The 24,740-nt window shown below is 36.8% G+C and overlaps 1 protein-coding gene across 12 annotated transcripts in view; it reads right to left on the reverse strand.

Annotated features, from left to right (window-relative positions):
• Positions 1-24,515, reverse strand: part of TNRC6C (trinucleotide repeat containing adaptor 6C) — a 233,329-nt gene extending 208,814 nt beyond the window's left edge. For 4 of the 12 annotated variants that reach the window (XM_074225070.1, XM_074225069.1, XM_074225062.1 and 1 more), the window contains exon 1: positions 24,059-24,514. In XM_074225070.1, the coding sequence (XP_074081171.1) occupies positions 24,059-24,088 (30 nt within the window). In that variant the 5' untranslated portion in view covers positions 24,089-24,514. Of the gene's footprint in view, positions 1-3,095; positions 3,636-22,566; positions 22,664-24,058 lie in introns of those variants that run through there. The other 8 variants (XM_074225073.1, XM_074225071.1, XM_074225072.1 and 5 more) reach the window with 6 other exon arrangements.
• Between the last annotated feature and the right edge of the window lie 225 nt (positions 24,516-24,740).

Here is a 24,740-nt window from a genome sequence, read left to right on the forward strand (position 1 = left end):
AGAAAAAGACCCACATGTATAAAATATTTATAGCAGCTCTTTTTGAAGTGACAAAGAATTGGAAATTGAGGGGATGTCATCAATGGCTGAACAAATATGGTAAATGAATGTGATAACAATCCTGTGAAACTTGTTAAGGAAAATACCATCCACATCCAGAGAACAAAGTATAGATTCTGAATTCTGAATGCAGAGCAAAGCATAGTATGTTCACTTTTTAAAAAACTTTTATCATTTTTTCTTTCCTTATTTTTTCCTTAAATTCTAATTTCTCTTTCATAATATGACTATTATGGAAATATGTTAAACACGATTCTACATGCACAAACTATATCAGATCCTTGTTGCCATAGAAAGGGGGATTGGGAAAGAAGGATGGCAGAAAAATGTGGAATTCAAAAACTTACAAAAAGATGAATGTTGAAAATTATCTTTGTATAAAATTGGGAAAAATAAAATAACATTAAAAAGTATCCAATGCACAATATGAATCAATTATGAAACAGGTAATTCATTAAAAATGCTAAAGAAAAGATTCATGGTACATTAACAGAATGGCTTTAAATAAAATTCAGTAACATAACTAGTTGGATTTATTGGGAAGTATAAAATTATCTGAAAATAAAGCAGTTGGCAATGCTGTTAGTAAGGTATTCTCTACTGCCTCCAGAGGTATCTAGGTAGCTCAGTGGATACAGGGCTAGATCTGGAGTCAGGAAGACCTGAGTTCAAATTTGAATTCTGACAGTTAATAGCTATATGATCCCGGGCAAGTCAACTTAACCTCTGTTTGCCTTAATCTACTGGAGAAGGAAATATCTTTGCCAAGACAACTTCAGACAGTGGCATGCTATGGTCCCCAGGGTCATAATAATACTACTGAATGATGGAATAATGGATCAATTCTTCTTTCACTGGATGTCCTCTCCTAGAAGCTCCTCTGGTCAACAGCTAGCTCTAAAAAAGATGGGATCCAGGGTCTACAGACTTTCTATAATACAAGGTTGCTTCCAAGTCTAGGTAAATCCATTCCAGGAATGAGTTCAATCATCTACTTGGTAGAGAAAATACAAAGCAGAAAAGGCAGTAAGAGTTCTAGGTTCAATCTCACTTTGAGGAATCCATGCTCCAGTGTGTGCTGGGGCTGGGGGGGGGATAAGAGGGAAGTACTCACTATTAGTCCCTTTATCCCCTTAATATGGAGCCTATAGTTACAAATTTGCTGCATAGGAGAGATGATAAAGGCCTGAAATAGAGTTATGCTGTATGACTGGAATGTATGTGACAAATATGAAGGTAGAAAAGCCTTCAACAAAGTAGACATATGGTATAAATAAGAGTGGGAAATTAAGGATGACACCAAGGATAACACAGTCCTGAGAGACTAGAAAGATGGTGATACCCTTGACAATAATGGAAAGTTTAGAAGGGAGGAAAAGTTTCATTGTAATGTCACTGCATTTTCCTGCTACACTAATAACCTTCATTATTTCTATTGCATTTGCAAATATTCTGTTATGTTCCCTTCTGCTTTTGATAGATAATTTTTAAAGACCAGCAAGTTTTTAAATTTAACCCCCTCAACTAAATAAATTATCAGCCAAACTGATAGAGCTGACATCTAATAGTAACTATTTATAATCATTTTGAAGCATAGCCATAACACTACCCTCATGGTCTAGTCTGAGAAATGAGCTCAATTGAGTTAATGTCAGTTCACATCTATACAGTGCACTTTGAAGTCTTAAAAAACACTTTTCTCTAACAATGCCATGGGGTAAAAATAAGTTAGTTTTTGGTACACAGATTATCTTATATTGAGGATGCTTTAGTATTATTTCAGTAACCAACTACCCCTGGATTAAATTATTTCATATCTTTATATTTATTATTTATATTATTGTATTTATTATCATTTAATGACATATTATTTATATTTAACAATATATTATTATATTATATTTAATTCTGCTCTCTGTGAATATATAGTCATCAATAAAAGAATGGATTGTAGAGAAACTGTATAAACTTTCTCAATAAATCTAGTAAAAAAAAAGCAAAGATGTTCACTCTTCCTATTTGATATAATTCTAGAAATGCTAGCATTAGCATGATGCAAGAAAAAGAAATTAAAACACAGAAACAGGTAAAGAACAGTTGAAATAATCCCTATTTGATAATTTACCTAGAAAATCCTAGGACATCAACAAAATACTAACTAGAAAAATTAATAGCTTCAGCAAAGTTGTGGGCTACTAAACAAACCTCAATATTCAGTAGTATTTTAAAATATTGAAAACAAAATCCAAGAGACAATAATAGAAAGGGAAATCCTTTCCAATATAATTATAGAATGAATAAAAAAATTTGAAGATCAATTTACCAAAGCACACAAAATACTTGCATAAATTCAATTATAAATTCCTTAAAGAAACACAGAACAATTTAAATAGAGGAATCTTTAGCACTCATGATAGCCATACCAATATCATAAAATAACAATACCACCAAAGTTAATTTATAGTTTTAATACCTTACTAAACTATCAAAAAGATATTTTATAGAACTCAATGAAGTAATAATAAAAGTTATTCAGTAGAAACAAAATATTCAGGATATCAAGGGAAATAATGGAGAAAAAGACAGGTAAAAGAGGAAAAGCACTTCTGGAACTCAAGCAATATTAAAAGAAATAGTTATCAAGATCACATTATTGATTTAAAAAGAAATATATAAATGGAATAAAACAGATAAAAGAAAATCAGTGTTTGACAGTTCTGAAAATATAAATTACTTAAGGAAAGAACTTCCTATTTAAGAAAAACTACTGAGAAAACTAGTAAGCAATATGGCAAAAATTAGGCTTGAAACAATATCTTATACCTTATTTCATAATAAATTCCTGATAAATATGTGGACTTAACTCTAAGAAAAATAGCATTAAAAAACTAGAAGAGGGATATTAGGAAAAATTCTGTTGATATAAAAATAAAATAAAACAATTTTTAAAAAGAATGGATTGTGTTCCAATTATGTGATTCAAAACATTACATCTAGAGTCAAATAACATGATTTTGAGTCTAGGAATAACTTACTTCATTTATGTGATCTTAAATCCCATGGAAATGTTAGGCTCATAAGTGATCCACAGCAAAAACCTTTTTAATCCAAAATGATGCTCTACAACTAATAGAAAAATTTTCTATTATATTACTAAAGAAATGAGTACAAGCCATTTCTAAATAGCAAACAACTTACCATGTGTTCAAGGATTTTTGGCCAGGTGGCCACCTCATTTCCTTCCTCATTCCCAACAGAAAACTACTTTCTATTGCCTCCAAGCAAAGAGAAAAAGATCCTTCCCCCCCAATCCTCACCTTTATCCCACTAAATATATTGTAGCTTAACAGAAGCAGATTTTCTTTGGTGGCAGTTTGGCAAAAAGAACAACATAGTTGGGAAAAGAGACATCACAACTATTATTAAAAAAGAGGACTTTTCTATAATGCCTCTACTTCACAACAAACAATAATCATTACAATATAAAAGAATTCCATTCCTTTTTTTTTTAAAGGTTTTTGTAAGGCAAACGGGGTTAAGTGGCTTGCCCAAGGCCACACAGCTAGGTAATTATTAAGTGTCTGAGACCGGATTTGAACCCTGGTACTCCTGCCTCCAGGGCCGGTGCTTTATCCACTACGCCACCTAGCTGCCCTAGAATTCCATTCTTAAACTATAAACAAATAGATTTTTTCCCTAAACATTCAGAGGAACTTTTATATTTATATTTCTAATGGTAAAAATTGCATCCATTCAAGATTTCTCATCCTGTGTTAACATGCTGGGGTAAGAATTCTTTTCCACTCCTAATCCTATGACAAGTATTGTAAGAAATACTCAGAAAAGAGTGCTGATATAGTCCACTAAAATTTATGCTACCCAACTTCAATTGGGCCCTCAAATTGACACCATGGGGGTGGCTAGGTGGCGTAGTGGATAAAGCACCGGCCCTGGAGTCAGGAGTACCTGGGTTCAAATCCGGTCTCAGACACTTAATAATTACCTAGCTGTGTGGCCTTGGGCAAGCCACTTAACCCCGTTTGCCTTGCAAAAAAAAAAGAAAAAACCTAAAAAAAAAATTGACACCACAGTTCTTTTATTGATCTGTCATTTACTACCTGTGATTTTGGGTAAGGATGTAGGGTATGTTCAAGGAAGATTAGTACCTTTGGTGTGAGGGCTGCTTTCCATCTTTGATGTCCACCTTAGCCACCTAATTCTCACCTGTGGCTCCAAGAAGATGTAGCATGTACAGTAGCCTGACCCCAGTAAACCATCTTTATAAAGGGAATAGATTGTTCTGTGACAATCACAGGGATATTTCTCTTTTAGTCAATGCTAGTAGGATTCTTGCCAGAGTCCTTCTCAATAGACTGATCCTTCAAATGGAAGATGGTCACCTCCATGAGAGCCAGTGTGGCTACAGAAAGGGTGGAGGAACAGTTGGTATGGTTTTTGGAGCACATCAACTCCAGAAAAAAATGCCAGGAGCAAAACAGAGGACTGTATAGTATGTTTGTAGATCTGACCAAGGCCTTTGATACCATCAATCATGAGGGTTTATGGAAAAGTATGTCAAAATTTGGTTGTCCAGAGAAGTGTTGTATGACCATTTCATGTCAGCATGCAAGCCCATGTTCTGGATAGTGGACAATGTTCTCAAGATTTCCCAGTCATCAATGGAGTGATACAAAGTTGTGTCCTTGCTCCTATATTTTTAACATGATGTTTTCAGTTATGTTATCAAATGCTTTCATTGGGGATGAACACAGGATCAAGGTCAGCTACTGCACTGATGATAAACTCTTCAACTTGAAAAGGCTCCAAGTCAAAACTGAAGGGAGGTGGTTCGGGAATGATCTGTTTGCAGATGATTGTGCACTCAATGCAACCTCTGAAGCTGAGATGCAGTAAAGTATGGACCGATTCTCTGCTGCCTGTGCTAATTTTGGCCTAACAATTCCAAGAAAACATGGGTGCTCCATCAGCCAGCACCACACCATCCAAATGTGAAACCATCAGTTACAGAAAATAGAGAAGTTTTGAGTACTGTGGTCAGGTTCACTTTCCCTGGCAGCATCCTTTCCAGGGAGGTATACATTGACAACGAGATTGACAGAGGGTTTGCCAGAGCTAGCTCATATTTGGAAAGCTCCAAAAGAAAGAGAAGAGAATGAGAAAGAAGTATTAGACTGACTACCAAACTGAACATCTACAGAGCTGTTGTGCTCTTTGTCCTCTTTGTTCTATGCCTGTGAAACCTGTTTAGTCTACCAGCACCATCTCAGGAAACTGAATTGCTTCCATTTAAATTGTCTTAGGAAGATTCTGAAGATACCAGGCACTGAAGTCCTTTCTCAAGCTAAACTGCCTCAGTTAGTTGGATTTTTGTTGCTTTTGTTGCTTATACTGTTTTAACAGTTTACAGTTTCCCTGTCTCCAATCTAATTCAGCCTTCACAATGCTGCCAAAAGTCATCTTTCTAATGTGTAGGTCTTATTACCATGTCTTTCCCCTGCTAAAAGCCTTCAATGGCTACACATTACCTACAAGACTAAAATACAAATTCTTTATTATTAATGTTTTTTATTTGCATAGCTATCACCCAAACAGAAAGCCTCCCATTCAACATAAATTGTTTTGTCCAGTAAAACAAATCAGCATATTTGTCTAAAAGTCTTGGCAACAGATTGAATTTTGGAAGTGAGACAGTGAAGTGTTGACACTTAGGCTTTGAGTCTGGGTGACAAGGAGGATAGTGGTACTTTCAAAAGTAATAGCGAAGTTTAGAAGATGATTTTGGGGGAAAATAATGAGTTCAGATTTGGACACATAGGGACAGGGAGGGAGTCAGGTTGGGGGACATAGAGGCAGGGAGGCATATAGAGAAGAAGAGAGTTAAGATAGGGAGGGAAGCACATAGGGAAAAAGGCAAAGAGAGACATTTAGCTACACAAGTTTAAAATGTATGTAATGAAAAATACACCTTTCAGATGTTATCAGTATGATGATCTGTTCTCTTAAACTATGCTTACTTGTGACAATAGAGAGTTCTATAAAGCAGGAGTCTCCAAACTGAGGTGTATTCAGAGATACAATACATAAGGAATATAGTAAAAATAATATTTTTTATGTAAAAATAAGAAAATTTTAACTTTATTGATATTAAATATATTAGCTGACATGACATTGAGATCTTTACTCAGCTTATATGACCTAGGAGAAGCAGAATCCTAGAAAACCTTGAGAATTCATACTAACCTATTTTTTCCCTGGTACCAGTACTCTTTGGTCACTAAAATCTCTTCTACTCCCCTCTCTCGCCTTTTTCTCTCTTCATTCTACTTACTGTAATGAATTTTATGTGCTTAAAAAGTTAGGTTCAATAACTCAGAGAAAATACTAAAACAATAAGTTTTTTTTTCCTTTAAAGATAAGGGGCAGGGGAGCTAGGTGGTGAAGCAGATAGAGCACCAGCCCTGGAGTCAGGAGTACCTGAGTTCAAGTCCAGCCTCAGACACTTAATAATTACCTAGCTGTGTGGCCTTGGGCAAGCCACTTAAACCCATTGCCTTGCAAAAAAACCCCAAAAACTTAAAAAAAAGATAAGGGTCAGCTAGGTGGTGCAGTGGAGAGAGCACACCAGCCCTGGAGTCCTGAGGACTTGAGTTCAAATCCGTACTCAGACACTTAATACTTAGCTATGTGACCTTGGGCAAGTCACTTAACCCCACTGTCTTGCAAAAATAGAATGAGATGAATTATTTCTGTGTGTGATGCTGGGAGCTGACCAGGCTACTTCTGAGAATAAATAGACTGCACCATGACACTTCATACCACTGGCCCTGTTCTCATTCTAGTCAGTCATTAGGAGGCACTCTCCTTAAGACCTAGCAGGTTCCTGTTTCTGGTGGAAACAGGTGGAAGCTGTTTTCTTTCTAGTGGAGCTTGAAGGAGTATGTGTTTAACGATTAGAGAATGGTGGTAAAATAATAATTAACACTGGTGGATGGAAAGGTATAAATTTCAGGAAGTTTAACTATAGAGAATTCAGATGAAACTAAGGTTTTGGTTATATGAGTGAAAGAATGATAAATCATTTATTAAGTGATTATTGGGCTTCAAGCACTGAATTAATCACTGGAAATACAAATACAAACAAGATAATTCTTGCCCTTAATAAGTTTATATTTTAAAAGGGGGGAAGCAATAGACCTGGATTAGGGAAAGGAGCTATAGGTATATAGTAGCAGGGTTTGGAAATGACTGAGAAATGATGTGGTGGATTGGTGTCAGGAAAGATAAAGTGAAAGTTTACTCATCAGAGCAAAATCCCAAGGAAAGATTCCAGGATTCTGGTGAAAGGAAGATTTGGAAGGATGGCTGGAGTACAGGTCATGTATGATATAAAAATGACTAGAATGTTTAAGTATGCAATCTCACATAGATGTCATTTACAATAAGGATGGATATATGAATATGTGTGTGTGTACATCTCCTTAAAATGCACAGTAACTTATGTTCCAACATATAAGCGAAGGTATATAATAAAAGTCTACAAAAAGATAAATACTTCAATTGTTTTAATAATCATTTATTTACTTATTAAGCACCTAATATAGACACTGGGGATACCAAAATAAAAGCAAAATCATTTATTTTCTAAAAAAAGCTAATATTCTTCTGGGGGGAGGGGAACAAGCATGCATTTAAATAAATTCAAAATATACACAAAAGTAAGGAGAAAGAAAAGTGGTGCCATGGCTGGTTGGAGGCAGAAAATTAACAACCAGGGAAACCAAGGACATTTTTTTAAAGATGCAAGTTTCTTCAGGGATAGAGAGGAAAACTGAATATTAATAAGATGGAAACGTTTTCACTACCATCACCCTTAAGACTTTTAAGAACTTTTTCATGGGTATTAAGAATTACAGTCTGCAAATCCTTAATATTTCCACCGACAATCTCGAAACCAGATATCAAAATAAGATGAACTAGAATCAATTATTAAAATTTTAAAGCAAGATTTTCCAGAAATAATCACTCAAAAATAGTGCTCTCAAAAATAATGAAGACATTCATATTCACTTTGCTTATTGAGAGCAAAAAGATTTTTGTGCAAATTAATAATTATATTTTAGTTTATCCTTATTTCATCCTTCAATTTTATTCTATTATGCATATAATGTACATAAAATTGTAGTAAATGTATATTATTTGTAAATATCCTATATTAGAGAGTACTCAAATTTTTTCTTTGGTTGATGATGTTTTGTCCTTTGTTCTTGAAGAAGACCATGACCATAAGAGAGGAAATGCCATGACATGCAAGTGAATTTAATTTGAGTGAAGGAATCATGTGCAAAATTACCAGCTTCACTTTTTCCTCCAGAGTCATCTGGGTCCAGTGAATAGATAAAGATCAGAATGACTGGAGATGGATGCAATAGGTGACCTTGGCCTTTTAAAAGTGAGGTCTTTTCAGGTCACAATTTGCTGAGGAAACACTCATTCCATCACAGGCAACCAGGTGGTGCAGTGGATAGAGCACTGGCCTTGGAATTAGGAGGAGGAAAGTTCAAATCCGACTTCAGAGACTTGACATGAACTAATTGTGTGATCTTGGGCAAGTCACTTAATCCTAATTGCCTTAAATCTAGGGTCATCTTCAGTTGTCCTGATTCATATCTGGCCACTGAACCCAGTTGGCTCTGGAGAAGAAAAGAAGCTGGTGACTTAGTGAGCACCCCCTCACTCAATCCAATTTATATGCTTGTCATGGCATCACCTTCCTGATGTCATGGTCTTCTTTGAGAATGAAGAACAAACATCACCCATTCAGTCATTAAAAGTATTTAATGGCTAAGGAGCAGGACATGCATGAATGGGCTGGCATAAATAGTGCAATAGCACTGGGGTAACTTGATTTGGAAAATCAGTTAATGTCTGATTTCCTGAATTCTCAAATCAAATGACAACTTTTCAGTCCTCCTTCTATATATTTAATCATTTTCTAAGTTATGTCATAGCTATTTTATATATATCTCAGTCCCTGGGATTTAATTAAATAATTTAATAGACATTTATTAAGCAACTATAAACTTCTTGAAGGAAGGGACAACACCATTTTTCATAGTATCTCCAGCTGGAAAGGGCTTTAAAGGTCACATAGTCCAAATTTCTAATTTTAAAGATGAAGAAACTGGGTTTAGAAAAGATCAAGTGACTTGCTCAGTGCCACAGGAGAAGTGCTAAGATTTAAATTCAGATCTTGTATCTCCAAGTTCAGTGATTTGCCAATTGCATCATTGTTCAATGTTTTTATCACTGTGATATCTATTATGCACTTCTCTCTCTATATATATAATATGATTGTACTAAACAACTCAGGTTCCCCATAATGAGCATGTTAAAACTGAGAAGACTGATACTATTCCTAAGACAAAAATACCCAAGATTCACCTCTAGAAAGAATAAGACCTGAAACTATGGGCCTCAGTAGCATGACTAAGTAACAGATTCAATCTTCAAACACCATTTTTAATAGAGTAATTCCCCAATGAATCTAAGAAAATAAAACTAAACTCTATAACCTACTCTTCAAGATCCAATATAAATTGTTTTCCCATTCAATTCTAATCTTGCCATTTATTACTCTTCAATCCAGTATTTCTGCCAATCTTTATTTTTTCTAGTCCAATTGGCATGCTCTCCCTAATTTCTTTCAGCAACTTATATCCATTACTTTCTTCAAAGAAACATTTCTTGTTTCTTTCACGATTCCCTGTGTAATTATTTCCTCTTAACTTAAATATATATATATATATATATATGTATACACTCTTTCCTACCTGTGTGTCTGCTTATATATTACATTGTAACTATTCTGTTTTCACAGAATCATTTTCCATCTCTAAACAGAGTCATGTTTTCAATTTTTTTTTATATTTCATTCTTTTCATAGAGGATGGTTAGAAAAATTGTAAAATAACAAAGAGGAGCCTATTAGCCAATTGTTAAAAGTGTGAACATAAAAAAAATTTTAAGATATGTGTAAGGTACTGGAAATGCAAAAATAAAAATGACAACCCCTGCCCTCAAAGAATTTATTCTACTATGGAACTGGAGAAGAAGATATATAACCCATTTTGAAAGAACTATGTTTATATCTGAGTTCTTTTTTTCATCAAAGCAAATCACCCAGCCTGCCCATGACATATGAATGATTCTTATCTATGTATCCTATAAATCTGGCACAGGAATATACTCAAAATGCAGAGGCTCCCAAAATATCAATGAACATGTAAGTTTTCCATTGCTCTTTCCCCGACAACAATCTCCAGACATGTGTGATTAGACAATCCTATTAGTAAAAAAAAATTAATATGCATCTTTAACATATGTAGGTTTATTCATAAGTTATGCACATGTACAAGTGAACTAATAACTATATATATATATCAGAAAACAAAAATAAAAAGGATGAGAAAACTAGAAACAAAAGTTTTTTGATCTCACTAAAATATAAATATTTTTAAAGAAAGCACTTCAACTGAAAGTGTTTTATTATTTTTTAAACTCTAGGTCTGTTTTTTTTTAAGGTTTTTGCAAGGCAATGGGGTTAAGTGGCTTGCCCAAGGCCACACAGCTAGGTAATTATTAAGTGTCTGAGGCCGCATTTGAACTCAGGTACTCCTGACTCCAGGGTCGGTGCTCTATCCACTGTGCCACCTAGCTGCCCCAACTATAGGTTTTAAACACTATGCTATACAATAGTAGGAAGGCATGTGTCATAAGTTCAGTTTCATCTTTGTTTTTTTAAAAAAAAAATACTTCAAGAAATGTAGATACAAATGGAAGATGTGTAGTGTTGGCTGTGCTTAGTATATCATGATACTCAGTTTTTAAATCTCATTCTCCAGTATAAAAGCTTTTTCCTTTTTTTAATTTTTTGCAAGATGGGGGGAAAGTGACTTGCCCAAGTTCACATAGCTAGGGAATTATTGTATGTCTGAGACTGGATTTGAAGGTCCCCCTGACTCCAGGGCAGGTACTCTATCTACTGTGCTACCTAGTTACCCCTAAAACCTTTTTTTCTTGAAATTCAGCTAGTACATTTTTTAAAGGTTTTTTGCAAGGCAAATGGAGTTAAGTGGCTTGCCCAAGGCCACACAGCTAGGTAATTATTAAGTGTCTGAGACTGGATTTGAACCCAGGTACTCCTGACTCCAGGGCCGGTGCTTTATCCACTGTGCCACCTAGCTGCCCCTTACATTTTCTTTTAATGTCAATGAGAGGTTCTTGTGCAATAATTAGAAAATATTTCATTTTTAATATTTTTAACAAATGGCTTCAAAATTCTCTGAAGTTCTTAAGTAGAAAGATTATTTTTAACAGGTTAGAAAATTGTGCTCCAAAGTATTTTAGGGATATAAAAATATCATACTTTTTACTGATGATAGAAGTTTTCCATAATACATTATTCTTATTACAGAAGTTATTCAGTATCGAGGAGGTAGCTTCTCTGCTTTAAGTGGTTCCAAAAAAGTAATTTTTCTTGTACTTCATTATACAGATAATCTAGCAAATGCTTTATGAGGATATAGAACAAAGAGGTGGCATAGTGAATAGAGCACTGGCTTTGGAGTCAGCAGGACGGAAGGGAGAACGAATCCAGTCTCAGACACTTGACACTTAGTAGCTGTGTGACTGTGGGCAAATCACCTAGCCCTGATTGTCTCATATCTAGGGTCATCTCCAGTCGTTCTAATTCATATCTGGCCACTTGTCCCACATGGTTCTAGAGGAGAAGGGGAGGCTGGTGACCTAGCACAGTACCCCCTCACTCAAATCCAATTCATGTGCTTGTCATAGTATTCTTTGAGAATGAAGGAAAAACATCACTCTCATACAACTGTATATAGCAAATCGCCCCACACTGCTCATCTTTAGTAATGATTTTTGAGTCTTCCAATAATATTTACTAAGAAAGGAAGGTATTTCATTTTATCAACATATTGTTTTTATGTGATAATTCAAACATTTTTATTGCAATAGGAAAAACAAGCCTTTATCCAATGGGATATATTTTTTAAAAAATTTTGCTATCAAGTAAAAAATCTCTGAAAGACTTCTAAATATTTACAAAGTACTAAACTTGTATACCCCATGATTTCAAATATCACTGAAAAAATGGTAGAGATTTATCTTCATGTTCTAGATTAGAGGTTCTTAAGCATTTTTGCATCAAGCAACCAATTGGCATTTTGGTTTTGAAACCTGTGGACATCCCAAAATAATACTTTCAACTAACTTAAGAAAAACATTTCAGATAGAGGTTGATGAAATTTAATTTCACCTCATAATATAAGGAAGACAAGAAGTAATCAGGTAAAGCTTCATAGAAGGGTTGGCACCTGAACTGAATCTTTAAAATACTGATTATGAAAGATGAGTGCATTCCAGGCATGCAAATTTTTATTACTAGAGTACAATAATTTGAAAGTAACCGATATTGTCTACATTATTTAGTGAACTTTAATACAACAATGAAACCATATAATTATAAATTGGAGTATAACTATTCTGAAGTACTCTCAGAAAAAGAAACTGAATGTGTTAAAATGAGCTCACAAACAAAAACCCTAAGGAACAATGAACTCCAATGTTGTTATATAAACTATCTTAAAAATAGGAAAAAATGGTGTTAGTATCAAACTCTTTGTAAGATACAAAAATGTTCTTGGTAGTTCTAACCCGGGGAGAGACAAATCAAAGGAAGAAAACTGTAGATATATATCCCTTAATGAATAACAACCCCAAATATTTAATAAAAAATATACAGAGGATGAAACAACATTTAAAAAAAGGTTCTAAATAATAATCACAATGAATTCACAGGAATTCAAGGTTGGGTCAATATAGGAAAATTACAGACAAAATAGACCAAATTAATAAAACAAAAACAATGAAAATGGTATGATTATATCAATAGATGCAGGAAAAGCTTCTGATAAAATCCAACACTCATTTCTGTTTAAAAAAAAAAAAAACACAAAATTCAAACTTTAATCAACCTAGGACTAAAAGGACTTACTCAATATGGAAAAAATCATCTTAAAAAACAAAGAACCAGTATTATATATAATGGAGAAATGAAAAAGAGATCCTTACAAGGATTACTTGTTTTCGTATCACTGTTACAATTTGATATAGTTTTAGAAACAAAACACTATAGCAATAATACAAGGAAAATAAATTGAAGGGAAAAGAGGAAAATAATGATCACTTTTTGAAGATGACTGATCTACTACTTTAAGAGATCCCTAAAATTTAAAATAAAATGAAGTAATAACTTTGACAAGACGAGAAATTTCATCCCAAATAACTACAGAATGTATAAAATGAGAGAAATTAGAAGACTACAACGTATATAAAATTCTTTTTAGAGAAACAAAGAAAGGTCTAAAATATTTATTTTCTCATGGCTGGGCCATACCAATAAAATGTCAATATTACTTAAAATCAGTCCCGTACCAAATTACCAAATAATTACTTTACAAATTAGGAAAAAATAACAAAATACATATGAAGGAACAAAAAAATCAAGAATTTCAGGAGTAATAAATTTTAAAAAGTGTAAAGGAAGGGGACTTAGCAGTACTTAGCAAACAATTTTAAGTTGAGATAAAAACTGCTTAATGTTGATCAATGAGACAAATTAGGAGCAAACCAAAGATAACAGTAGAAAAGTGTTTGATAAACTCAAAAATGCCAAAAACGGGTGGAAATAAAATATTCATACTCAACAAAAAATGCTGAAGAAAAAATGGAAAGCAATCTTGCAGAAATGAGTTTTAGAACAGTATATCACAAGAATGTGTAATACCATAAGCTCCAAACTGATACCTAATCTAGATATAAATGGTTATAGTCTCATAAAAAAGTGGACTAGTTGGAAAAGAAATATCCTATGCACTATGGAAAAGGATAAGTGTTTCTGACAAAACAAAGAACTGAGATCATAGAAGATAAAATGAACAATTTTGATTACACAAAACTGAAATAATTCTGGACAAACAATCAAGGCAGTTAAGTTCAAGGAACGAGTTAACAGAGAAAAGTTATTTATCACAAGTTTCTCCAATAAAGGCCTGATATACAGGATAAAGAGAGACTTGATTACATATATATATGTGTGTGTGTATATATATATATATATACACACACACACACACACACACACACATATACTATATATATACACAGACACACAAATATATATGCATTTTACTATATATATACACATACACACACACATATATATATATATATATATGTATATACACACACACACACACATGTGTAAACATGAATCATTACCCAATAGATAGCCAGAGGATATAAACAGGAAGTTCTCAAAAGGAGAAAAGCAAGTTCTCAATATTCATGTGAAAAAATCCTCTAAATCCTCTAAATAATAAGGGAAGGACAACTAAAAAACAATTTTGAATGCCTATCTCATACTCAATAAATTGGCAAAGTGACAAAAGGAAAATTGTAATTGTTGAATGGGTTATCATGGGGTATCATAAAACAGGCACAACTATACTTTAATGTGCACTCTGTTATCAGTCAAGACCATCACAGTCCCACTGTAGGAGTTCCAGATCAGAATAATTCATATCTGCAAGGACTTAGACAAAAGGATGCTGAAGTTCTGATGAGCAAGATTAAGAAGCATGGCTTGCAGTCAAGATGGCCTGAGCTGATGCTACATAGGACGTCAAGGATAATCCCTCAACAATTTGATACTATGCCCAAAGGGTTATGAAACCATTCTATACTTTTGACCAAGAAATACCACTACTAGATCTGAATCTTTAAAAGACAAAAAAAAAAAAAAAAAAAAAAGAACAAGAACGAGAACTTCCATGCACAAAAATATATATATGGCAGTCCTTTCAGTGGAGGCAAAGAATTTGAAATTGAGGGTATGTTCATAAATTGGAGAATGGTTGAATGAGTTGTTTTATATGATTTTATGTGATTACACTATTGTGCTTTAAGAAATAAGGAAGTTTTCTCAGAAAAACCTGGAAAGACTTACAAGGAATGAAGCAAAATGAAATGAGAAGAAGCAGAAGATACTGTATTATGGTCAGCTGACTTAGTTACTCTCAACAAGACAATGATTTAAGGCAATTCTGAAAGACATGATGAAAATATTATCCATCTCCAGAGAAAGAACTGTTGATGTCTGAATGCAAATCAAGGTATAATTTTTCTTGTTTTTTTGAGGGTCTATTTTCTTTCACGATACAACTAACATGGAAATGTGTTTTGCATGATTGAACATATATAAAATTGCTTGCTTTCTCAATGTGGGGAAGAGGGGAGAGAATCTGAACTAAAAATTTAAAAATCACAAATTTAAAATTGTTTTTACATGAAATTGGAGGTGTTAATTTTTTTTTAAAAAAGAATATTCCTTCAAAAGAAATAGAGCTATTAGGAGGGGTGAATTTAGGGGAAAGATATTTGTGACTATGTTGAATTAAGATGCCTACTGAACATTCAAGTAGAACTGTCTAGTAAGCAGTTCAAGAATGGGGGGGGGCAACTTGGTAGCACAATGGATAGAGCACCAGCCCAGGCATCAGGAGGGCCTGAGTTCAAATCCAGCTTCAGACACTTAATAATTACCTAGCTGTGTGACTTTGGGCAAGTCACTTAACCCCACTGCCTTAAATAAATAAAATAATAAAAAAAAGGAATGGAGAAAGGTAAGGTTTGGAAATGTAGCTTTAGGAATCATCTGAATAGAAAAGATGATTACTGAATCCATGAAATCACCAAGATTTTTTAAAGGAGCCATTTTTTTATGTTTATTGAGAGTCTGTTTTTCTTTGGAGAATATACTTACAGTTTTTGATTTTTTAATCTATTATAAAATGGCTCTTAAAGGGAGAGGAAAAGGATAGAGTGGTAAAATATGCCCACAAACAAAGAAGAGAAAAAGAATGATGGACTTGCAAAGGAGACTAAGGAGGTTTAATCAGACAACCCAAAAGAGAGTTTTAAGAAAGTAGTGCAAGTACTTCATGGAGGATAGATTCAAAAGGAGAAGACAGTGTCATAAGACGCAAAGAAAAAAACTGACAAAAGGTCATTGGACTTATTGATGAGATTCACTGCTGACCTTGGAAGGGGCATGATGACAGATTTCAGACTAGAAGAGGTTGAGAAATAAGTGAGAGGATAGAAAAAAAAAAAAGAGTACAATGTGTGGAACACCTCCCCCCCCCCAATTCTTGAAGGGGAGCCAAGATAAGAAGAGAGTTAAAGTGGTTGTTAGGGCAAAATGAAGACTTTTGTGAGGAAGATCTGTAGGAAGAAAAAAAAGAACCACTGGATAAGAAAAGAAAAAACTAGGAATAGGAGACTTTAATGGGGATGAGTTCAAAGAAAACAAGCAAAGGCACTGATTTCCTTATCAGAAAAAAAAAAAACTCTACAAACAAAAAATAAGTCAAAGAAGTACATTACTTCAAATTTAAGTAGAAAAAGACAGAGAAAGTGTTTGAATAATCTAGATAAATGTGGCAATACTAAAATTTTGTTTAAAATCCTATAAAAAAGGTACAATTACCAAAGATTAACTAAAATTATGTTTTCAGAGGGATGGCACTACAAAACTAATGAAGACATTAATGCCTGCAAATCTTTAACTTACACAATGAACTAAATGAAAATGTTTGGTGGTTTTCATTTTAAAGAGATGTGAATCAAGAGTGGTATAATAACTTTATGTTCATCAGGGTGCCATAATCGATAGCAGTACATTGTCAAGATGATGTATTCAGTTTCATTTTCACATTTTTCTAAAGTATAGGGAATTTGTAATCAGTCTTTTTCTGAGTTCTCTGTCTAGAGACTGGTACCCAAATGGCAAGTAATCTCCCAGGACAAATATATAGTGCGTTAACTACCCTAAGTTTCTGCTTTAAAGAGGAAAACACAACCATCATACAGAAGGGAACTTTGTGACTTTCAAATGCCTGATGAGGGAAACAAGGAGAAAGAAAAGAGTGAAAAGGGATTGTAAAAAACACTATCTTCCCACAGTTATCATTCACCTCTATAAGTGAACAACTTTAAATACAATATAAAGTATACATTTAGTAAAAATATATTTGTCTTTTCTTCGTCATTACTATAATCTTTTAAAAAAAAAGTCCCTATAATGTAGCTATCACTCAGAGAGCCTAGGATACTGAGTTCAAAACAACAGTGAAAGCTGCTTTCTAAGCTTATTCCTTCTGTTGTGGTTTACAACCATGGAGGGCTCAGGAGAGTGTGAACAGCTATCTGTGGTACAGCAGTAATGTTTTATGGCTGGATGCCCAGATTGTCTAGCTCTGCACACTGCTCTGTAGTCTTTTGAGGGCTACCAAAAAGGAATGAATTCTTAATAAACATCTCTTCATCCTTGCAATAGATTCTTCATTTGTAACTAATAGTCATTGAGTTCAACTCCAAAAACAGCATACAGGAATGCTCCAAAAATATATTTCAGATGCAAGCACTTAATCACAATTTAAAGCTTATAAAATTGCAATCTTCACAGAAGAAAACAGTTTAAATATATAATTTTAAACAGAAAGCTTGGACAATTATTTCAAATATGCAAATTGTGTTCCTCATTGTTTTGATACCAAATTGACTAATCTCTAAATTGTGTAACATAATTATTTCAAAAACTTTCAAATTACTATACTCGTATAGTTTACACAACAGACATTCTTGAAAACTTGGGCGTAAACTGAATTTTTTGAAGGTAAATTAAATTCTAACTTCACTAGGGGAGCTAGAAATTTAAATTCTATTGAGAAATTCTTTATAAAGTATTCCCCTTATCCCCTCATTTTTTGTAAAGCCTAATTTTGTAAAACCAACTCTGCTTATAGCAAAAATATATACTTTTTAAAGTCTCAAGTTTATGGGTTTTATTTCTAATTATCTACTATAGATTCAAAATATATAAAATTATTTGTGAAACCTTAATTATACAACCAAAATCCAAACACCATAAATATCAGTGGATAGGATAAAATTTAGACTACCTAAACATCAATCACTCAAAATGTTTGAGTTTCTCATACTCTGATGATAATTAAGACCCTAAGATTTCTGATTTGGACTGAGCCTGTGATTCCACTGGCATAAGGAACTTCCAATAACAAGAGACTTTAACTATTTTGTGTGGCATGGTCCCCCCTTTTTGACTTCCTCAGAATAATACTTTGAAAAGTATAAAATTTAGACCAAGATTTTAAAGGAAACCAATTATATTAACATAGTATTCAAAATATTTATAAAAACAAAATTCATGGAGCCCAGCTAAGAAATAAGGAACTATCATTGTTGATCTGCACTTGCCCTGAAGTTATTATTCCACAATCATAGAGTTAAGTAAGACAAAGGAGGGATTTGAACCCAGGTTATGTAGTCTTTCCACAATGGACTTCAATATAAGGTACAAAACTTGAAATATTTCAAAAAAGACCTGTAACACAGGTACCATCAGACTTAATATACTGGCCTACTTCCATTTCATACTATTCCTACTTTAAGAAAAAATGCAAATTTCATGTTTTTATTTCACTCCTTCATTTAGGCATCTTTTAGAATCCCTATTTTCCTTTGAAGTTCAGTTTAAGTACTGCCTCCTATATGAAGCCTTTTCAGAATCACCTAGTTGTTATTACTTCCCTGTAAAAATTAACTAGCATTTATTTCATATATAGTATAAAACTATGTACATGTTATTTGCCTAGACAAAAAAAGAAAAATACTGCAGGGTTGAAACTGTTTCTTTATTTATTTTTGTATATCCAACCTCTAGCAAAGCTCTAAATAGCATTCCCTTCATAAATGCTCATTGATTAAGGGAATTTTGCAAAGTTCTTTCCTCTGATACCTACTTAGTCCACCTCCCAAATAATTTCTTGCCTGAAGATTAAGTCTTAACTTCAAGATTTTCTACAAAGCACAGTGCTCTGGCACAAAGTAAATGCTTTTTATTCATTCAAGTTAGTTTTCTATACTTTTCCTAGTTCCCACTACAGATTTTCTCTTTAACTATAGTCAAGGAAACCTTCTCTTAGCCTCACATCTACTTTGTCCAAAACTTTTTAAAAAATATGTGCCATGCTTCTATTTGGAAGTGAACTTTTTTTTTCTCACAGGCTAGAAGGGACCTTAGAAGTTTTCTAGACCAATCCCCTTCTTTTCATATTAGCCAGGATTGGGGGCTCAGAAAGTAAGGAGTTTGCCCAAAATCACATGGAGAAGTGACAGGTGGGATAAGATCCCAGGGTCCTCAAAAAATATACCATGTTGCCCAAGGCCACATGGCTAGGTAATCATTAAGTGTCTGAGACCAGATTTGAACCCAGGTACTCCTGACTCCAGGGCAGGTGCTTTATCCACTGTGCCACCTAGCCACCCCACCTCTTATAAAAGTTTTACAAAGGATATTCATCATGATAAGATTATTGTCTATATATACACACACACTCCAATAATGGAGAATAGGAGGAGGGAAGCAAGATCAAAAATGCCAATATAAACTTTTTTTTTCAAATTGAGGATTAAAGGTATATACAGTAAATTTTGGGAATGAGTGGACTTATACTAAGTACTTATTTTTATTTAATCTAATATCATTTGCAGAATTTTAGACTCTGTAACCATGAGCTTACATTTGAAATGCTACATTCTCTGCTTAATTTGAGGGGTAAGGTGGGGTAAGGAGAGAAGGTTGAATAAAATCCAACATGTTCTCAGCCAGTACTGTATTGCAGGGATTATATCTTGTAATTCTTTCCAACTCAGAGCCTCCTCTACAGAAGAAAAAGGCTGCCCTGCCCCACCCCTGACCTCCTCCTCCAGTTTGTTTTTGGAAAAGGGCCAGATGACAGCAGTTGGAAAAGCACAATTTTATCTCAGAAAGACCAGCTGTTTGGAGGGGGAGGGGCTTGATTTAAAGTTTCATCTAGTCCTCAAATGACTCTTTTAAAATTAAATCAATAAGCTGTAAAATACAACATTCCTTTGGCCTCTTCCCTCCAAATTAATTATAGTGGCACTGTTCAAGATAACTAAAAGATAAATGTAACCTGTCATACCAATTACCTTTGACAAACTGTTTGCAAATGCCCCACTACAAAAATTTGTACTTGCAAAAAGAAAAAAAAAACTGGAGTTAACATTTCATATCATACCTTCCAGTTTCGCCTTAAAGAGAATAAATTTCAAAAGTCCAAATTGCAATGAAGTCTTGTTTTTAGAATAGAATTGGTCAATAATTTTAGCCTCAAGTTTATTTAATTTCATACACTGACATTAAAATTAGGGTACCAATCAATAACCTGCAGTTCAGACCTAAGAAAATATGGAAATCATCAGTATCAAAATTTTTAAATTGGAATTTGGAAACAAAATCAAATCTGAAAAATAGTTTAGTTCTTAATTAACTTTTCTGAGTCAAAAAAAAGGATAGCACTTTAAATCTAAAAAATAAAATAGAATTTTGCTAGAAGCAACATAAAGGATTAATTTTAAACTAACTTTATTGGTTCAATTTGCTCAATGACAAGTTTCAAATTACCTAATTATTCCCTAAAGAAAAATGGATTATAATTACAAAAATAACAATTAACTCCAATCAAAGGAAACAAGAGGTCTCTAATCCTTACTTTTGTTTAATCAGAATTTTCTTTAGGGAGCTAAATGCAACCTGAACAATTCATAGTTATTTTCTGTTGAAAAATAAAAGTTGAAATTTGAAAAAAAACAAACTAAATTCTTATTTTTCAGCATGTTTCTTTAGTTTTTAAAATGACTTTTACTCATATTGTCTCTTGCGCCAAATAATTTATCTTGATCTAAAGGTAAGATAGTTCTTCAATTCAAAGAAAAATGTTATTTATGTTGATGTCTGGGAAAAAAAAAGGATGTCCTTGCAATACTTGCAACTATCCAGCAAACTAAGTACCTTGCAAGTAATATTGGTCACTAGAGACATATAATCACAGACCCATAAACCTGGGTAAGACAGAAACAGGAAACTTAACAAGAGGTCATGTTTTCAGTGCATTTACATTACTTTAAATGACCCCAAATTAAATATTTGAAATAACTTTAAGGAAGGCCCTACTTTCTGAAGCTTAAAAATGATCAGTATGATAATCATCAGAAATAGCCATCCATTCTTTTTGTAGCACACTGATTCTGAAGGAAAAGTCAATACAATATAAGCCTGTTAGAAGCTGCTAAACAACTGATGAAGCACTTCTTGAAGGCACTTAACTTAAAAGACATTTATTGTACACCATTTTGAGTTCTGAAGTTGCAATTTATGTCTGGAAATACTAGACCATTCAAATGGAGATTTAGTTGGGATTTTGTCAAAGACTCGAAACAATTCAACTAATTATATACAGAGTCACAGTCAAAGAACAATATAGATGCTACCTATTAAAAGAAAAACACCTCACGGCCAATAATTCACTGGATAAGCAATGTTAATTTCCAAACTTCAGTTTAACAGGCAAGTGGTTTTTGAAAACAGGAAATCCTACATTCACATATGCGGGTTTAATAGCTTTGGATCAATTAGTTAAAATCCTATTTACAAATCAGAAGTGGAAACAAATGTTCCTTTAAACAAGTGAAAATGAAGGCACTCCAAGGAACGTTATCTGTTAACAGTACAGATGTTGCCTGGTTCATTTTTTTTCCCATACACATCATTCGCTGCCCACAACACCGTTAGGAAATTCACCTGATTTAAGAGATGTAATATCAGCGGTAAGATCACCATCATCAGAAAACAAAATCCGAGTTTAAAATTTCTTAATGCATATCCGACCAGAGGGTAAAAGCAGATCGCCCTGAATTTTATATTCGATATGAGTCTATATTTTGCTTTTTTTTTTTTAAAAAAAAAAGGAGCAGGATTTCCTCAAATCCATACTGCCAAAAAAAAGGAAAGGAAACGCTATTTGTAAATGATCAAATCATACGACTGCCTATAAAGGCAGTCATGATATACGTATATGTATATCTACACACACACACGTTTCCAAATAACAATAATGAAAACCTTCCAACGCCTGTTTCTACCCCCTGCGCTGCTTTTTAAACAAACACGAGTGAATAATTGAAAACAAATGGCCCAAGGCTCGTCTGTTGCTGGCCCAACGGCCCGGGCAGCGCCGCGATGCCAGCACAACAGACCGCAGCTCCCCTCCCCAAGCGTCTGATGGAATCGCGGAGCCACATCCCCGTGGCAGCGCAGCCTTGGCGGCCGGCTCGCCGCTCCCTCCCACCCAGACACCTCAGCTCGGCCGAACAAAGACGGCCTCAGCATCCTGCGGCGAGCCGGGGCCCCGAGGCGGCCCCCGCGGAGCGGCGCGTCCCGGGGCGGGCGGCACTCACCTCGGCTCCCGGCCCGGCGGCGGCGGCTCGCGGCTTCGCCGCAGACGTGAAGCTGTCAGGGGCCGCCCGGGGGCTCGGCCGGGGCTCCCGCGGCGGGCAGCGCTGTGGCTCGCCCCGCTGCCCGGAGCCAAGCGCCGGGGCCAGGGGCGGGGATGCCCGCCTGCGCGGAGTCCGGCCCGGGCGGCGGGTGGGAGGCGGCGGCGGGGAGAGCGAGGCGGCGGCGGCGGCGGCGGCGGCGGGGCCCGGCAGGTCCAGGTCCTCGCGCAGCCTCAACCAGCTCTCCTCCAACGGGGGCGCCCGGAGCCCGAGCCCCGGCCCCGGGGCGGCGGCGGCGGCGGCGGCGGGGACGCTGCTCCGCGGCGGAGCCCGGCTCCCAGCCCAGGGCCGGCTCCGCTCCCGCCTACGGCTCGGGAGGGCCTCCCGGGGGGCGTCCGGCGGAGCGCGGCGGGCGAGGAGACGGCTCCGGCGCGGGGCGGGCGACGCAATGAATGAGGCGCCTTCACTGCTGCGGGGCGGCGGCGGCGGCTGCTGCTGCTCCCGGGGCCCTCGCGCTGAGGTGCGGAGCTGCCACCGCGGCCATTTTGTTGCTCTAACTGACAAGAACACCTCCTCCTCCTCCTCCTCCTCGTCCTCCTCCTCCTCCTCCTCGTCCTCCTCCTCCTCCTCCTCCTCCTCGTCCTCCTCGTCCTCCTCCTCCCTCCCGACAACCGCCCCCTCCTCCTTTCTCCGGCTCCCGCCAGACGGGGCGCTCGCGCCCCCTTCCCCGCCCCTCTGCGGCCTCAAACAGGAAGTAGTCCCGGTCCCCGTCACGTGACACCCACCGATCTGCATACAGGGAGGCGCTCTGGCCAATCCCGAGTCGCGCTCGAGCTCCGCCCCTCCACCCTCCACCACTGGCTCCTCGGCGTTTGGCCACGCCTTCTCCCGCCCGCCCCTCCCCCGGCCTTCGCACCCGGCTGGGCTCGGCCGTCCGGAGGAGTCTTCTCCATCTCTCTCCCCCGTCTCCCCCGTCCTCCCCGCCTCCGGGGCGCGGGGCAGCATCCACGCAGTTTCCTCCATTACCAGCTCTCCCCCCACTCCTCCGCCGCGTCTGGGTGATGCGACTCCGTGTTATCTCATTGGACAGGCAGGGAGCGGGGGGCCCCGGCTCCACATCGGCTCCATTGCAAATCGATCCGACCGGTGCCCGTAGCCAAAGCTCAGAGGCGAGGAGGACCCCGAGGTCTGGCGCAGGATGTGTACACGCCGGGGCTGCAGCCCCAGGCAGGGACCCCCCATGCGCGCACACGCGCGTCCTCCTCCCCCCTCTAAGTACCCACACGCGAACCCCTCCCCCATCACATACACACGCACGAGCTGGCATGCACACACGCACAGACACCAAAGGCGGCATGCCCCCCACCCCGGCACCCCACCACGTCTGTTTTCCCCCATGCACTTGCCACCCGGTCCTGCCTCCCGGTGGCATACCCTGCCCGCGGGCCAAACCAACCTCAGTGCAAAGCCATCCCAGCTGAGACATCCATGTTTTTGGCCGCGGCGCGAGCACACTCCCCTCCTGCTCCTGCCCCGGTCTGCGTCAGCACCAGCTCTTGAGCTAATGCGCGGCTGATGCTGCTTCGCGGAGGTTTCCCACTTCTGGTGCCTCTCCCTGGCTATTCACCGGGGGCACATTGCACACAGTAGGCCCTTCAGTACTTGCGAAGTGAATGACCGCATTTGATTATTTCAAGTTCCAGCTTGGGCATAGAAGAATTTCGTGAAACCAATCATTTTCTCCATTTTCTAAATATACAGCATTTTGGGCATACTGACTGTCTGCATCATCAGGCTCAGAGGCACTACTTTTAAGCTTAGGTAATTCCCCAACTTCAGGGAGGGATTAAAATACTGTTCCTCTTTGAGGATCTCATAAAGGATGAAGGGGGAAACACCAGTTGTGAGGCAAAAATTGTTCTGGTTTCCTTTAATCTTACTCTCCCTTGAGCTTTGTGCACTCCTGCCTTCTTGATGCCATTTTTCTACCCTTCCCATCCTCAGATTCTCATAGAGCTTTTGAAGATATTCTCCAAATTGTGGCTCTTCTGCGTAGCCTTTCTTGAAACACTCACCAATTAGTTAAAAATTGAAACCTGAGAGCATTTTTTTTGATTCCTCCACTCACCACTTTACTA

Source organism: Macrotis lagotis, chromosome 2 (assembly GCF_037893015.1).
Source record: "Macrotis lagotis isolate mMagLag1 chromosome 2, bilby.v1.9.chrom.fasta, whole genome shotgun sequence".
NCBI classification, from domain to species: Eukaryota; Metazoa; Chordata; class Mammalia; order Peramelemorphia; family Peramelidae; genus Macrotis; species Macrotis lagotis.